General features: G+C 48.4%; 1 protein-coding gene across 7 annotated transcripts in view; it reads left to right on the top strand.

Annotated features, from left to right (window-relative positions):
• HOXC4 (homeobox C4) overlaps positions 1-17,146 on the top strand; it is a 60,186-nt gene extending 43,040 nt beyond the window's left edge. For 4 of the 7 annotated variants that reach the window (XM_066258538.1, XM_066258541.1, XM_066258540.1 and 1 more), the window contains exons 2-4: positions 14,000-14,126; positions 14,292-15,508; positions 16,001-17,146. In XM_066258538.1, the coding sequence (XP_066114635.1) occupies positions 15,070-15,508; positions 16,001-16,356 (795 nt within the window). In that variant the 5' untranslated portion in view covers positions 14,000-14,126; positions 14,292-15,069 and the 3' untranslated portion in view covers positions 16,357-17,146. Of the gene's footprint in view, positions 1-7,981; positions 8,867-13,999; positions 14,127-14,291; positions 15,509-16,000 lie in introns of those variants that run through there. The other 3 variants (XM_066258536.1, XM_066258535.1, XM_066258537.1) reach the window with 3 other exon arrangements.
• Positions 17,147-17,467: the final 321 nt, after the last annotated feature.

The raw sequence follows: 17,467 nt of genomic DNA, 5'->3' as shown, positions 1-17,467 counted from the left end.
GACCAGCGCTCCTCTCCACTCTCCTTATCCCCTGTCTGTGAGTCAGCTGGAGCAAAGAAAGGCTTGAGTTCTTTAGAGCTTTGCTAGGTCTCCCTCACCCTTTCTCCCTCTTCAGTTGGGAAGAAAGGCAGCAGCAGACACATGGGTGTTTGGTATTTTAAGAGTGTGTAAACTCTAGATGTAAGCGCAAAATGCCTCTGGGGCCCTCCTGGTCCAGGAAAGGGCTGAGAAAGGAGGGCTTTGGGACTTCTGAACCCAAAGGCTGTGAGCTGAAATGGCAGAAGCATCCTAAAAGTGACCAACTGAACCCCAGGGGTTCCAAAGCACCAGTGTGGTTTCATGCCTCCTCCTCCTCCCTCTAGCTGTTGGGGGTCTTTCCTGGCATCCGTAGCCCTTGCCTAAGGTAAAACTAGGCCTGGGAGACCTAAAGGTTAGTGTAACTGGGTGGGGAAATGGAGGCAACTGTTTTTATTCGGCTGGCCAGGTTCCAGCTCTGAAGAGAGTGGGTTCTGGGGAAGGAGACAGAGCCATCAGGGCCCAGAATGGGCATGGCACCCTGGGGCCAGTCTTAGGCTGGGACTCCCTTCAGGTTTCTAAGAAGGAGCAGGAGGCATCAGGCCTGGAAGGCACGTGTCCTCCACACCTGTGAGTGCGCACCCCTCCCTGTGCATCACTCAGAGCTAAGCCACGAAAGAGAAAGCGACAACATGTGAACTCAGGCTCCTTGAAGGGATCCACCAGAATCTCAAGGGATTCCAAAACAGGGTAGAAGTTGGTCCCATGGAGGGCAACTTGAGAAAAGAGGAAGGGGGAGGAGAGGGAGGGAGAGCCAGATCTGCGCTTTCCCAGAGTAGCCGGTACTGCCTTGGAGTCGGAGGGCGTCTGGGCACCCACTTTGTGGAGAGGTGCATTTGGGAAATGGAGAGAGGACATTGTTAGCGTGCTCCTGCCACCCAAGACACTGAGGAAGAAGCAGGGATCAAGCACAAAGAGCCCAGGCAGACTCTAGGAAGGTGATGGGAGACAGAGACCCAAAGACACCGGCATCTGGGTTGCCCGGACTTAGCAGTCTGTTGTCTGAGTGAGGAGCGCAAGCGTGGGCGTGGAGTACTCCAACACCTTTCCTCACGACCTCAGTTCCTCCCCAAAACTGAGCCTCCACACCCTCCCTCCCACTCTTTTATTTCCCAGGGAAGTGTTAGGATCTGAGAGGATTCTCCTCAGTGGTCCATTTGAAAAGTTAGCTCTCAGGTTCTCCCTTCCTCATTACTGGCCCCTCCTGGACTCTTCCCTCCCCACCTGTCTGTTTTTGAGGGTTTCTAAAAACTTTCTATCCAAGCAGCAGGGAGATGGGAGTTTCTTCCCTTGGTCTATAACTTCTCTCTCTCTCTCTTCTTTTTTAAAATTTTCCATTGATTTGGGAGAGAAAGGGAGGTGGGGGAAGGGGGAGAGAGAGAAGCATCTACTTATTGTTCCACTTAGTTATTCTGTTTAATTTTGCACTCTTTGGTTGTTTCTCATATGTACCTTTCTCAAAGGATCAAACCTGGGACATTGGCGTGCCGGGAGTGACACTCTACCTACTACGCCACCTGGTCAGAGCAAGAGTCTAATTCTTTAACCCATAATTTAGACAGGGCGAAGACCCACACCCAGGCAAAACTTGCAGGCTTCCCTGACTCCTGGCCAAATCTCAGTCCAATTCCCTTCAACTCAGTGTAGAGTGGTGTACACACATGTTTCTGTTTTACAGATTTGCACAGAGTCTCTTGGGGGCCTATGACTCCTTGTCCCCTTTTCTGTTTCTTAGGCTCAAAAATATCATCCCCTCTTCCAATCTCAATAATAATAGATCATCCTTCCTCTCAAATAATTTACCTCAATCAGTTTTTGCTGTTTTGTAGGACAAATACAAATGGAAGTAGGATGAATAAAATGGGGCCTGAGGTTCTTGGTTTTATTCACCCCCTCCCCATGCTTCAACTGTAGGGGGGGAATCTTTTGTAGAGGGGAGATAGGCAGTCAATCAAGTGCCAAGGTGCCCCAGACAACCCAGAAAGCTTTAAATTTTGTTCCTAGGCCTTTAGCCTAGAAGTGTCAAGCAACCAATCAGGAATGCTCTAAGCCAGGGTCATATGGCCTCCACCAACCAATCAGCCCCAAAATACTTAGGTCTCTTTCTTGCCCTACCCCTTCCACTCAGCTTCCTCCCTCCCTCCTTCCCCACTACTCCCTATAGCTCCTGGGTCCACCCTATTCCAGATGCTAAGGGGATGAATAATGCTGAAACTATTCCATCGTCCTTCCTGTGTCCCAGAACCAGTTATGGAGAGTCAAGGACTTCTGTCCTCTAGTTATAACAAAATTGTATCTCAAAGTCAATCTCAATTGTACAGGGATCTGAAATTGTGAAGCTGTCCCCTGGATTACTCCCATTTTGGCCTTCATGATCCTACCCAATTCTCTGGGCTTTGTAGATATAGATATATACTCTAGATCAGGCTGTATGGCAAGTGCAGATATGAACTCAAGCCCTAAATTCAAATTCTGACTGTGATTATTCCCTATACACTTACCTTGTACAAGTTTTTATTCTCTTCTGATCTTCTTGAGGGCAGGTGAGATGATTATAAGAGAACTCTTTTAACTTGTGTTTCTGGAAATGCTCCAGGAGCCATTAACGTTATCTATGTGATGATCCTGTGGTCTGGCCCATAGCTATCAAAGGACAGAGCCACTGAAGGTGTGAATTTCAGGGTTTATGTTTACATGGGTCAGATTAGAACAATCAGTGGTTGGGGAAACTGTTTCTGAGGAAGAGCATCTGATGGTACAGAGAGAGTGAATGTATGATGAAAGTATTTATATTTCCTGAACTTTTGGGGCTGGGCCTTGAACCAATCCACTCATGGGTCCAAGACCAGGTATTTCTCTCTTCATCCCCCAGTCTACAGGGCTTTGTTCCAGGGTTAATTTTCTGTTTGAGTTTCTCTCTCCTCCCCTTCTCCTTCTGATCTCCTATCCTTCTTGAGCTGACTAAGGGGCAGGAGTTCTGATGGGCTGTGCCACTAAGAATGCTAAACCCTCCTCTGCAGGCATCAAAGGTGCAGGCATGGGAGGGGAAGCCCAGTTCGAGCTGGGCTCTGATTGCACTCTCCTGCTTGTTTGTCTTCTAGGTAGGGCAGATTTGAGAAGGCCACAGGTGGGAAGGATTAGAATGAAAAACCAGAGAAACTGCAGCTTTTCTCAGAAACCATTGAGCCCCCACTTTCCACATTGCCTTCAACCACACTGCTCTATTGATTCTTTTTTTTTTTTTTTTTTTTTTTTTTTTTTTTTTTTTTTTTTGAGTTAGAATGAAAGCAAGCACACTTCTTTTTCCCTGGTAGATGATGTGGTAGTCTTGACTGAGACCAACCCTCACCTCACCCTGGAGTTTCCAGATTTCATGAAGCTGGGGAAAGACAGGGGGCATTGGTTGTCTAAGCAGGCACTGGAAAGAGATTTTATCTCTTCAATCCCTTCTAATCTTTCTGCCTCATTGACTCTCCTTATTTGTGTATGGTTGCTTTGGGCTGTTTTTGACCTGAAACATCATTGTCCAGGGCTTCAATTCTGTGTTGTTGTTTTTCATGGAGAAGATAAACACCACTCTGAACCTCCTCCTAGTGGGCCTGTAAACCTGGGAGCCCTTTGAGGTGCAGAAGGGAGAGAATCGGGATCCTAAGCTAGGGCTTTTTGGGCTAAAGATTCAATGTAAGGCTAGAGATTCTCTAGGCTTCTAGAGAGCCAAGAAAATCACATCCCCTTTTACTGGGTCCTTGTAACCCAAAATGATGTCTCTGTTCTGATAATATCTCCTTCACAGGCTTTGATGGGACCCCAGGAGCTAAAGGAGTTTGAACTGAGGAACTGGGGTGATTGAGATTCTTGGTCCTTGAGTCCTACAGAACCCTGGAATCCATCTCCCTCCCCTATTTCTAAGGCTCACTGATGGGCAAAGGGAACAGAGACACCCAAGAGAAATCAGTGTGTATGTGAGGAGCAGGGAAGATGAAATTTGGGACTTGGGAAAGTTGCACTAGGCAATCCAGCACCTTGTTCAGCCTCTGATGAGCAGGCCTTAGAAGCTACAATGATAGATTGTATAGAACGCTCTGGGCATGCTAGGGAGCCAACGCACAGAGGAGACTAGTTCACACCTGACACAAGTACAGAGAAATTTCTACCATGATCTGCAGCCCTGCTTGTGTTGGGTGGGATGTGTCAGCTCAGTTCCCCGGCATCCTTCAGTATTGCATAATCCACAGTTCTCAGAGAAGTAGAGTAGACTGAGTTCTGCCTTAGAAAAATTCCTACTTCTCTCAGCCCCTGGCCCCAAACACCACAGCTAAACACGCAGAAGTACATGTATGTGCACAAGTGTGGTATGAAAGAGTTCTGAAGCTCAGGCTATACAGAGTGAACCAGCCTTGAATCAACTTCCCAGTTCTGGTCCTGCCCCATTCTTCTTATCCACTCAGCCTGGAGACCATTTGTCCTGCCCTCCCCACACCTGCCCTCAAGCCCTGGGCAATTGTTCAGGTTTCTCCTTTCTGTTTCATTCCCCTCTAGAAAATGAAAACCCTGGAGCAGCCCCACAAATGGTGGCAGCCAAGCTCTTGGTGACTTTTAGTGTCGCTGAGTTGTGAGGCATTAAAAAAGAGACTATGCCTGACCTGTGGTGGCGCAGTGGATAAAGCGTCGACCTGGAAATGCTGAGGTCGCCGGTTCGAAACCCTGGGCTTGCCTGGTCAAGGCACATATGGGAGTTGATGCTTCCAGCTCCTCCCCCCTTCTCTCTCTCTCTCCCTCTCTCTCTCCTCTCTAAAATGAATAATAAAAAATAAATAAATAAATAAATAAATAAATAAAAGAGACTATGAAGCCAGGCCCTTATCTGATTAAACCCCCCCTTTGCCCTCTGTTCTAGGCTCAAATTCCAAATATTTCATGACTGATTCTTTGCTCAGACATTGGAGAAAAATCTTGTCTAGTAAATACTTCTTTAAAAAGTCAACTTTCTGGCCTGACCTGTGGTGGCGCAGTGGATAAAGCATCGACCTGGAAATGCTGAGGTCGCCGGTTCGAAACCCTGGGCTTGCCTGGTTCCTCCCCCCTTCTCCCTCTATGTCTCTCTCTCCTCTCTCTCCCTCTCTGTCTCTCTCCTCTCTAAAAAATGAATAAAAAAATAAAATAAAAATAAAAAGTCAACTTTCTGGCTAGAAAACCCAATGTGTGTGTGTGTGTGTGTGTGTGGTGAGTAAGGGTCAGGTCCCTCATTTCAAATTGTGTCTCTCCCCCTGCTCTGGATAGAGGATGGGGGCATGGGCCAAAGTTTTATTGAGGGTGCTTTTCCTGGTGGGAGTAGAGATTGGGTTGTAAAAGCCTAGAGGAGGCTGTTTTGATCTGGTAACTTCTCAGGAAGTAGCATCTGAGGTTTTGCTTTGTAAATCACTCTCCCTCAATCTGGCCAGAGAGATTGGATTGCACATCCCCAAGCCCACCAGGGTTTACCTCCATTTCTCCAAGTAAACCAAACAAGAAAAATGAAAGGAAATCCAAGGCTCCCAATATCTTCCACTTCCAAAAAGAAAAGAGTTCATTGGTGATTTTCCCCCCTCAAATTTCCAGAATTAAAAATTGATTGAGCAACCTTTCATTTTCTTTTGTCCACACAGACCTTGGTCCCCCAGCCCCTCAACTAAAAAGGAACCAACATCCAAGGCAATCAGCTTCTCAGCCTTGTGGTAGATACCATGACTCCTGGGACCTCTGCTCTCTTCTGGGTTGCTGTCTCCCTGTGACCCTTTCCCAAGCCCCAAACTCCTTCTTGACAAGGTAGAGCAAGGGGCATAAGAGAGAGTTCATGGAGAGAGGGGGTTGGAGGGAGGCATATGGAAGACCCCATCTAGCACCATATGAATAGAGGAAACTTTGTAGTCCTGTGACTGGTTTAATGTAATTAAGATCAGTGCAAGGGTGTGTGTGAAAGCCCACAGACTTCTTGCACCTCTTTCTAACAGAGCCTTCTCCAAACAAAATCATATTTTACCTAAATGGCTCCATTTTGTAATATTAATGAGCCTTCATCTCCTATAAGCACCCCAATTTCCCATGGGTCCCCCCTGAGCCTGGGGTTAAGGAGCTGAAGGGGAAAGAAGTAAAGAGCCCTCTACCTCCATCTCAGTTCGGGATCTGTAAGTCAGGACATTCTCAGACCCAGGCATCACTGCTCCTATCCACTGCCAGAGAAATGAGGCCACAGGTTATATGAGTTCCTGGGCCTTCTTAGCAATTGCACAGGTTCTAGTGTACCTTTGCTTATTTCCCAGAGAGGTCTGGGCTGGGGCATCCCAAGCCTACAAGCACTAAAGAATCACCCTCATTTCTAGGACTCCACACAAATACACATGTCTTTATAGAGAGCTGAGCAATACTGTAGCTATACACATGAAAATGCATTTATAGATCACTCTATGTCTCTGTAACAGGATGTATGTTTTACATCTCTCTATTCCACATTTAAATGCAGATTTATAGATCTCTAGATTTATAAATCCATATTGAACATAACAGTACTCTGTCGAATTCCTGTGTGCACATTACCAATCTTTCTATAGTGTTGGATGTATATGTTAGGATGTATTGGTTCAGCTCTCTCTCTCTCTCTAAACATCTAGATGAATATTTGTTTTTTTTTCCCCCCTCACTTGGAAAGAAGTATGTGTGTGTTGCTCAATCTCTATTTTGACATTTTTTTCCAGATTTATGCAAGGGTCCCAACTCATAAAATAACTACATATTGAAGAATATTTGGAGATCTTTACAGTCTGCAGTTCTGCTGGAAACTTAAATATTTGAACATGTGTTTAGAAATGGTTTCATGTATATATCTATATGTAGAGGCATAAATCTCCCTCTGGAATGATTTAAACTTACTGTATCTCTCTGTCTGTCATCTCTTTGATCAATAAAGACATCAGGTGAACAGGGATAGGGAACAAATATCTTTTGAATGTTTTGCTTATTGAAGTGAGTGATTCTGTTGCAATCTCCAAGGCTATCTTCAAATGTAGTCCAACTGAATTGTCTGCCCCCTGAAAACCCACTCTAGGGACCACAGTTTATCTCCAGGCTGTCTCTGGGACCTGAAATCCCAGCCCGGGCTCCCCAAACTGCAGTAACTTTTAAGAGAGCCACTACAGAGAAGGGGACTAAAGAAAGGAAGGAGTCCCTTCAGCCAAGTTCCTTTTGGCTGCTAGGGTAGAAAGGCTGACAGAGGCATGAGAATCTCCTTCCCACCCTAACTAGGCCTTTGACTTTTGGGGAAGAGGATATTCAAGTCCCCAACTATTTTTATAGCGTGCCCAAATAGTGCCAGGTCACTGCCCGACTCATAGGTGCTCCATCCCCAATTGTTCTTGGTGCCCAGGGCCCAATTAAGCAGCCGCCCAGCTCCCGGCAGCCGCGCTCTTATCGGTGGGATTGATGCCTCCGCGGCCCCTGTATATCATTTCCAAGATTTTTTCTGTTCAACTCCTCGGCTCCTTTGGCTTCCACGGCTTTGACTAATGATTGCTACAGATGCCAACGTCTCCAGAATCCTAATAGCCAAGCAAGCGGACTCTTATTTACCCAGCAACATTGCTGCGGGGAAGGGGGATGGGGAGCAGAGGTTAGGGTAGGTAGGTCGGAGGACGAGGAGAAGGTTGTGACTTCAAGTTTCACTGAACTTCTTCCTCAGTGAGAAAGATATTCCCAATTCCCTCCTCTCCCCATGGGAAAAATATAATCATAAAATACTGCTAATAGTAACTCAGTGCTTGCTTCCTTGGAAAGGATCAAAGAATGAACAGGCCGTGGGAGAATAATCAGAGAGGTGTTTATTAGTTGTAAATAGACGAGAGATTAAGCGGAACACCAGCGATTTGGGGAGGAAAAAGAGTTTTTTTGGTTTTTTTCTTCCAGAGGCGAGAAAGGGAAAGTCAGCCACGGTGGGAGAAGGGGCTCCTTTTTTAAAATTTCAAGTCTTCCCCTGCCACTCCCTACCCCAAATCTATGCTACTTATAAATGAAACTTCCTGCCCCTCTCGCTTCCTTCGCCTCACCTCAGGCCCTCGGGTGTAGAAACTGCGCGGACGGAGGTGCCGGAGGTCGCTGCTGACGTCCGAGGGGCCTTCCTCGGGGCCTGTGCGGTGACATCAGACCCGCCGGCTAAGTGCAGTTTGGGGGCTCCGAGCCGCCGGCCCGGAGGTCCGCCCGCGTTTAGCAAATGGAAAGTTGTGGCCGCATTCGCTTCTCTGGGAGCTTCTGGGCCGCGGGCGCGGGGCCGGGTCCTGGGAGACGCGGCCGGAACTCCCCGCCCAGCCCGGCGCCCGGAGCCCGGAGCCCGGAGCCCGGCGTCGCGCTTCCTCGGGCCCCGGGGCAGACCTCCGAGCACCCCGGCCCGCGCCCGCGGCCACTGCAACACGGCCCGTTTCTCTGCCGGAGAGGAGCGGGGCCCGAGAGACTCGGGGGCGAACGGGCGGGACCGCCGGCCCCCCGCGCGCGCCGGGCCGGGAGGGCGCGTAGGGCGAGGCGGCCGCGGGGCCGCAGCGAGGCCGCCCGAGGCTCGGCCTCCGCCTACAGCCCGTCGGGAGGACGCGGAAAGACAAAACAGGAAGGGTACGGAAAGATTTAAACCAGTCGGAGGCAGAGGCGTCCCGATGCGGTCCAAGCGAAAATCAATCACGTAATTACAAGGGGGAGAGGGCGAGAGCCTAGGCTGGGCGTCCGGGGGTGCGAGGAGGCGGCCGAGGCGCGGGCCGAGGCGCCGGCGAGGCGGGTGAGCACCCGGGGAAGGGACGCGCCCTCCGGTTCCGAGCGCGGAGGGGCTGCAGGCAAGTTTAGAACAGATCGCTATTGATCCCCTCTTGGCTGGGAAGAGCAGGCTGGATGTCCTCTCCCAGGGCGGATCCCGAAGCCGCCGATGGACTCTCCCATTTTTGTGGGATAATGGCAGGTAGCGAAGGGCTGCTCCCCATCCCAGTGGTGCCAGGGATCTGTCTAGGGAAGTTTGTCTGAGAGCGCAGGTGGCACCGAGTTACTGCCTCTGGGTTTAAGGGGACAGAGGAAAGTGGTGCCCTGGTTTCAGGCATTTTAGATATTGGCTTGGGCCTTGATTTCCTCAACCCAGAAATCAAGGTTCAGACTCCGGATCTATGGGCCCAGGCTTGAAAGAGACTAGGAGGCGGGTGGGCTTATTAAAGGGGAAACTTTGGGCTGAGCAAACTGGGCCCCTTTGGGCAGGGAAAGAAAGGGAACAGTTCCTGAAAGAAGAAAATAAGGCACTCAGGAAGCTCTGTTTTGTGAGGAAACGATGTTCTTGTTATTATTGAGGTTAATAATGCTAATGATCAGGTATGGCTGGGTCAGCCTGGAAAAATGATCTCTACACAATTCTTTCTCACAGAGGCTTCTCTGGAGAAGTCAGGGCTTTCTCAACTTTGCTGTGATTGGGGAGAATAAAACAAAGACCTTCCTTTCTTCCCCTGCCCTTTTCTCTTCCATTCCTTGAGAATTCCAGCAAAAAGGGAACCTTATAAAATCTCTATGCCCACCCCTATAATTTTTCTCTGCTCTCTCCAGTTCACTAAAATGCAGTCTTTTGGCATTGGGTTTTCGTGGAGAGCCCTTCTTATGAAGTTCGGCAGACAGTTAACAGACCAAGTCCCCACGAATCCTGTCTCTGACTCTGGAGGAGACCCAGGATTCCTTGCCTGCTCCATGGAATTCTCCCTCGATCTTCACCCTTTCCCAACCTCTGCCTGCTTTGACCCTGGGTACCGGATCCCATGGGTCTAAGCAGGGTCGATCCCAGAGGGCAGCTTAGACACCAAGAACAGATGAGGGCAGGTGTCCTCATCAACCCCCAAAGGGATCACAGCTTCCTATCTTCACCTTAATTCTGAGAGCACCAGGGTAGGTAGCCCTCCTTAAACTACCCTAAAGCCAGACTAGCCCCTGCATCTTTCAAAAGTGCATTTAGCTCCTTTAAAAGTGAATGTTCTCCCCCCACTGACAGGAAAGGCCAGGTCACAAATCTCCAGCAGTGCACTCTTAAGTCAGAATTTTGAATAGCAACAAAAATAATATTGATAATAAGAAGAATTAAAGCATGCATCAAAGGGAAAAAGGGACACCCCAGCCCAAGTTTTACAGGGTTTATAATCCAGCGGCTTTGGACAAGAGTGGGGATCACTGAGGCTAGGATGAGCAAGGAAGGGGGTGGGGAACCCAATCTCCAACTAACAATTTCTTCAGCATAAAAATGAAACATCAAATTCGTTAGCCCAGGGCCCTCATTTTTCCCCTTCCACATTATAACTAGTTATTGAACTCGCTGGAAGATCTAAAGGCCATTTGCGAAGAGACAAATTTCAATGGCGTTTCCCCATCAATAACCCCATGGCAGTGACCTATTGGAACAAGTCAAACACCCGAGGTGAAATGCAGGTCACTCTGTCTAACCAATATTAAAATGCGGCCACTTTTTAAAAAGCCACTTTAAACGAGATTTGAAGAAAATTGAATTCCAAGGAAGGCAAGTCAAGGAGGGGGAAATTCACAAGAGGACCTTGCTTATGGTCTCTGAACAAACAAGGGAAATTTATCTTTAATATTTTAGAGGGGGGGGGAATTAACATTCCATGATTATTTTTTTTTGAGACTATAAGCAATTCCAGGAGGGAAAAAAAGGTTGAATATTTTCTGGTGACATATCCGGGTTATTAAAATCATTTTAGACCAATTTATTACTTTTACTGACAAGAGATTTAAGGAAAAAATCAATTAATCATTTGCATATTCTTTTGCATACATTAGCCCTGCCTGCTGGCATTAGAAAGGAACAAAACACACATATATACATACAAGCACACACAGAGGAAAAATCGGTATAAGAGTCTTGCTTTAGTTTGGGGTTTTCAAGATGCTTGGAGAAAAGAAAATGAAATGAATTATTTGATTGCATACCATCTAAAAGTCAATTTATTTCAGGAAGAGGAAAGAGAGAGACATGCTGCAATTTTTAATCTCTAAAATAACAAAAACCACATACATACATCACCCCCCCAAAAAAAAAATCCTGCCCTTCTGGAACAAGAAAAGGAATGCCTCTCATTTTCCTTCTCTTTGCCTTCTAAATCCTACATTGGTCCTCCCATTTATTTTCCTCTCTAGGAAAATGCAGGGAGTCTGAGAGGTGTGTTTTAATGCCGCACAGTCTGTGGAGCCACTGAGGTCTCTCAGCCGGCAGCTTGTTACTGGGGAGGGGAGGAATATGGGTTATCCAACGGTCAGTATGGTAATCTAGGCACAATAAGGCCTCGTACACAATGGACACATATTTTTCTTCAGCAGTGTCAGAAGGGAAGTGCTTTGTACTAAAACATGCTTCCAAAAGAGAAACCAGACAGAGATTTAGAGAGGAGATGGGTTCGGGGGCATTCGGAGAGTGTTTAGAAGCTGGCAAAAGGTGTTCAGAAAAAAATAGAAAATAAAATTGGGATAGAGAGAGATGAAGGGCAAAGCTAGGGTGGAAAAATCTTTGGGTTGGCAAGGCAGGAGGCAGGAGGGTGAAGCACAAAAGGAGGCAGCACCAGATACTAGGCTTCACCACAGGCAACAGCAAGCTTTAGTGCCCACCCCCTACCCCTTAGCCATTGCTAACTGCAGGAGCTTTTGGAAAGGGTATGATTTCTGTACTGTTAAGTAACTGAAAATGTTTGTATGTGTGTGTGTGATGCAGTCTGGCTTGCTATTTTCCCCATGTGATAGGCAACTTCCTTGCTATTAAATGATAGGAGCCCAAAGAAAGATTTTTTAGTAAATGATGTAGATGAGAGTGGGCATATTGGGGTGAATCTCCCTGATTTCATGTTATGGATGTGCATGTTGAATTAGTTGTGCAAACCTGGAATGAGAACCCCACCTATTTGTGGCTGCATAAGGAGCCATTTAATATATTAATGGCTATTAATAGTATGTATACATATATATTTGTTAGCCATAATAACCAAAGACAGACTTGACATTTAGTTGGAGGCATCTGAACTCTCTGTATCTACTTACACATACTGGCCCAAAGTGGGTTTCTTGCTGCTCCCACTCTTTCAAGCCACCTGCAGGAGCTCAGAATCTTGGGGAAGTAGCAAGTAGGATGAGCAATGCCTTGGGAAGTTCTCCCTAACAAGCCCAAGAGGGTAAAAAATTGAAAAATTAAGGATTGAGATGGAGGCAGGGCTGCTAGAAGGTGAGTGTTAGAGCTGGGAGAAAGAGCGAGGCCACAGCCTCATCATGTCAGGTGGGGATGTCACCTGGGCCAGGACAGGGTGAGACAGCTTGATCTAGGTGCTGACCTGGAAGGGATGTTAGGAGTGGGGCTGGAAGGCTTTCTTTTTCTTCAGCCACCCTACCCCCACCCTACCTGAGATTCCCCTGAGCTTTGGCTCTCCCTTTGAGGCAGTCTGGGGCAGTGATTCAGACATTTTATGTAGATCAGCATTCAACATTGGTTTCTTTTTGCCTTCTTCCTGCTCACCCCCCAAATAATTACAAAAAATAAGACCCTCACACACGGCAAACCATTATTAATAAAGCAGTCTCAAGTTCCTCTTCCAACCAAACTAGACAGCCCTCACACGAAGAGGATCCCAGACAGGAGTGGGCAGGGGTTCTCAACCAACTGGAAATTTGGGAATCTTCTCCAAGAGATGGAATACCTCCATGAAGTTTTTGATCCCTCACCTTCCTGATAGCAGGAGTCAGGGCACTGCCCTCTTGGGGAGAGGGTATCCAGGGACCCCCCTCCCACAGGCACCTTGGGTGAGTGTGGGAGGCCTGAGCATTGGCAAAGGAAGGCAGCCAGGGGCCCAGGTGGAGAATCAGCCCCTTTGGGCATCAGCTGTGGTCCAGTGAATCTCTCATTCCAGCCTTCAGGGTGAGCCCTGATTTTGAAGTGGGGACCCAGAGGTGATGAGAGAGAGGTTGAGAATCTCCCACCTTCAAATCTCCCTCTCACAAGGGCTTTGTTTTTCTCTTTCCCCTCTTCATTTCCTTAATTGCATATGTTCTAATTAAACCCTCAAATAGTTGTTATGCCATTTTAAAAGGTACTTATTCAAGTGTCAACCAGGCTGGGCTGGGAGGAGGCAGTGTAGGGCATTGAATTAAAGGTAGATTGACTAATCACGGCAGCGATCATAATAATAAAATCAGAGGGGAAAAAATCACATTACGACTTTTCGTGGAAAGGAGGGAGCAGGCAGCCAGCGGCCGGCAGCCTTGCGCTGCCGCCGACACAAAGAGTGCGGGCGATTCGGGAGACTGATTTATGACGTTTTACAGCCCTATAAAAGCTGCACGACGAGGCAAGCGCTCCTACCACCGCTGGCAGATTTAGTCTAATAAATAAAACATAAACAGTTAACTTTATGTGTCACTTTTATTGTTATCAAGTAAAATATAGCCGAGCCCCGGCAAGCTATGATTTTAAACTATAATTGTTATCACGTACAACAAGGGGACCCAGCTCACTCCCTGGGCTCTCCCTTCTGCTACCCCCAACTCTGAGTTATGGGATCAGTTCATCGGAATTGGTGGCATGATGTGGGCAACCCTATGGGGGGGGGGTTGAAAAGCAGCCCTTCTTGCCCCCTCCCATGGCTCTGCCACCTGGCCACCAATGTATTCTTGTGGATGGGTAACAGAAAGAGGGGAGGGGGCAGGAATGGACTGGAGACACCCCTCCTCAGGTGTGCCCAGCCTCCCCAGCTTGGTGAGCTCACCCCTCAGCTTTTGGAAGGCAGCCTGGAGCTGGCCCTTGGGAATGTGTGTTTACATGTAAACACATGTGTTACGTGGATACAGTCTCTGGCTGGAAGCAGGCTCTATCCATACAGGCCTCCCTCTTTGCTAGGTCTGCCCTCTGTGGGGATGAAGAAGGAAGAGCTCCCAAGGCCTTGGCTGGACACCATCGTGGGAGCATGGACTCCTGGCTGATCTCGCTGCTCCTTGCCCCAGCTTCCTAGGAAGCAGCCTTGGAGGTAGTTGTCAGAAAACAGCAGGCCTGAAAAAATGGAGAGTGGAAACAGCAACCAGCAGAAGAAATCCTCTGTTCCCTGAGCTGGGGCAGGGAGGGTCAGTGGGTATTAGGGGAGGGCAAGGCTTCTGAACTCTGCTTTTGCCAACCACTTCCTGTCTCTCTTCAGCCGGGGCTCAAACCCCCAGACCTCCAGAAATGATGTCAGAATCTTTGCATCCTGCTGCCTCTACCTGCCTTGTCCAGCTGGGACCCTGCCTCGCCGGCCCCAGGCCAGAGGGTTGGGTGAGTGTGTATGGGTGAAGGAGACTGGATTCTGGTATCCTTGGATAGGGGGCAACCCAGGCTTTTGAGCTTTCTGAGCTCAGTCTAGGTCCCTCCTCATCCAACCTCCACTCCAGTCCTCATTCAACTTCCTCTTCCTGAGAAAGAGGGGCGCTGCCCAATGACCTACACAGACTGAGACAGGATCGCCATGAATGGAGACCTTTGGAGAAGCTCAGGAGCTGAGGCCCAAAGGGCCCATCGGAGGCCCAAGGGGAGACTCTGCCAAGGGGCTGAATCCCAGCATCCCGACAGCCCCTCAATGCCCAAGCTTTGGAGGGAGCTGCGGGCTTACCATCTCCTTTTACAGAGGAGGGCTGTCAGTCTGCGAGGTGCGCACTGGGGGACCCCAGCCCCTGCCGGCTAAAGCCATATCACAACCACCACCACCCCAGCACCAGCACCAGCAGCACCCCAGAACCACCACCACCACACGCAAAAAAAATTGGATACATTTTGAATAAAGCGATTCGGTTCCTTATCCGGGGACTGGGTTGCTCTGTGTGATTGGCCGGCGGAGTCACATGGTGAAAGTAACTTTACAGGGTCGCTAGCTAGTAGGAGGGCTTTATGGAGCAGAAAAACGACAAAGCGAGAAAAATTATTTTCCACTCCAGAAATTAATGATCATGAGCTCGTATTTGATGGACTCTAACTACATCGATCCTAAATTTCCTCCATGCGAAGAATATTCGCAAAATAGCTACATCCCTGAACACAGTCCGGAATATTACGGCCGGACCAGGGAATCGGGATTCCAGCATCACCACCAGGAGCTGTACCCACCACCTCCTCCGCGCCCTAGCTACCCCGAGCGCCAGTATAGCTGCACCAGTCTCCAGGGGCCGGGCAATTCGCGAGGCCACGGGCCGGCCCAGGCGGGCCACCACCACTCTGAGAAATCACAGCCGCTCTGCGAGCCGGCGCCTCTCTCAGGCGCCTCCGCCTCCCCGTCCCCAGCCCCGCCAGCCTGCAGCCAGCCAGCCCCTGACCATCCCTCCAGCGCCGCCAGCAAGCAACCCATAGTCTACCCATGGATGAAAAAAATCCACGTTAGCACGGGTAGGCAACTTTGCTTTTTGCTCTCCCCCTCCTTCCCCTCTTCCCCAGCGCTCCCCACCCTCCAGGCCCCCTCTGGCCCCCGTCCTCCTTTCTCTCCTTCCCCCTCTCTCTCCAGGAGCGACTCTGGGTTAGCACAATTGAACTGGATTTACGAGCGAGAATGGGTAATTACATCCCCCATAAATTTTATGGCTTAGCTACTCTGGGCAGTCCGAGCCATGTGCTACGATCTGTTATGTATGTGTGAAAACTATGCTCGCTTTCTAAGGGCGCATAAATAATTCAGTGTCGTTACAATGAGGATTCCCCTCTTATTACACTACAAAGTCTCCAGCTTCCTTCAACTTCTTTATAACCCATTTAGCTTGATTACTTTATTGCCACCACCCCCTCCTCCTGTTCCACAGAGCTGAGGTTAGGGTGAGGGTGGGGGGCAGGGAACCTGCTGCCTCTGAACCCCATTATTTGCTTTTCCCCTCCCCACCCCCCTAGTGAACCCCAATTATAACGGAGGGGAACCCAAGCGCTCGAGGACAGCCTACACCCGGCAGCAAGTCCTGGAATTAGAGAAAGAGTTTCATTACAATCGCTACCTGACCCGAAGGAGAAGGATCGAGATCGCCCATTCGCTGTGCCTCTCTGAGAGGCAGATCAAAATCTGGTTCCAAAACCGTCGCATGAAATGGAAGAAGGACCACCGACTCCCCAACACCAAAGTCAGGTCAGCGCCCCCGGCTGGTGCTGCGCCTAGCACCCTCTCGGCAGCCACCCCGGGCACTTCTGAAGATCACTCCCAGAGCACCACGCCGCAGGAGCAGCAACGGGCAGAGGACATTACCAGGTTATAAAACATAACTCACACCCTGCCCCCACCACATGCCCCCATCCTCCCTTCACATACAAATTGACTCTTATTTATAGAATTTAATATATATATATATATATATTTTGGTTCGTTTCTCTTCTTCCCACCTATCCCTTGTCAATTCCAAACAGACAAAACAGATAAACAAGCCCCCTGCCCTTCTCTCCCTTCCACTATTAAGGTCCCTTTTAAGCATGTGATGTTGTCTTAGCATGGTACCTGCTGGGGTTTTTTTTAAAGGCCATTTTGGGGGTTATTTATTTTTTAAGGAAAAAAAACTGCAAAAATTATATATTGCAAGGTGTGATGGTCTAGTTTGGGTGAATTTCAGGGGAAATGAGGAAAAGAAAAAAGGAAAGATTTTAAAGCCAATTCTCATCTTTCTTCTCCTCCTTCTCCCCCCACCCCCTTCCTTAGGCCTTTTGCATTGAAAATGCATCAGGGGAGGTTAGTGAGAGAGAAGTCATTTTAAGGAGAACAAAGCTATGAAGTTCTTTTGTATTATTGTTGTGGGGGGGAGGCTGGGAGGAGATGGGGAAGACAGCAGACAAAGCTAAATGCTTCTGGAGAGCCTCTCGGGCTGCTCAGTTTGAGAAGCCAAAAGAAAATAAAAATGAACTTTCAGTACAGAGAGGCAGTCTATAGGTAGAATATTTCCCACCCCCACCCCCCGTTGTGGTTATTGTGTTTTTGGACCAAATTTTTTGATTATTGTAAAACCTGCAATAAAGAATTTTAGTGTCGATGTGAAATGCCCCGTGATCAATAATAAACCAGTGGATGTGAATTAGTTTTATGTCAGTGTCTGATGGTTTCTTTTTATCCCTCTTCTCTTTCTGGTCTGGTAACATCCCACCTTCTCTTTAGTTGCCTAAGTTTACTCTAAGCAAACACACAAATCTTAAGCCTGAACTTTAGTTTTCCAATGTCCTTTGAAGACTTTGGAAAGGGATTTGGGTCAGGGGCTCCTCAGAAGAGAAGATGTGGAAGATTAGAGCTGATTTCTCCTGTCCCTTCCCTCTGAGCCTGCAAAGAAGTCAGACTCTTCTGGGGGTACAAACAGTGGAGCTGGGAGGGGGTCTCACTTTTTCTAT

This window comes from Saccopteryx bilineata, chromosome 2 (genome assembly GCF_036850765.1).
Source record: "Saccopteryx bilineata isolate mSacBil1 chromosome 2, mSacBil1_pri_phased_curated, whole genome shotgun sequence".
NCBI lineage: Eukaryota > Metazoa > Chordata > Mammalia > Chiroptera > Emballonuridae > Saccopteryx > Saccopteryx bilineata.
This window is presented reverse-complemented; position numbering and strand designations above follow the sequence as displayed.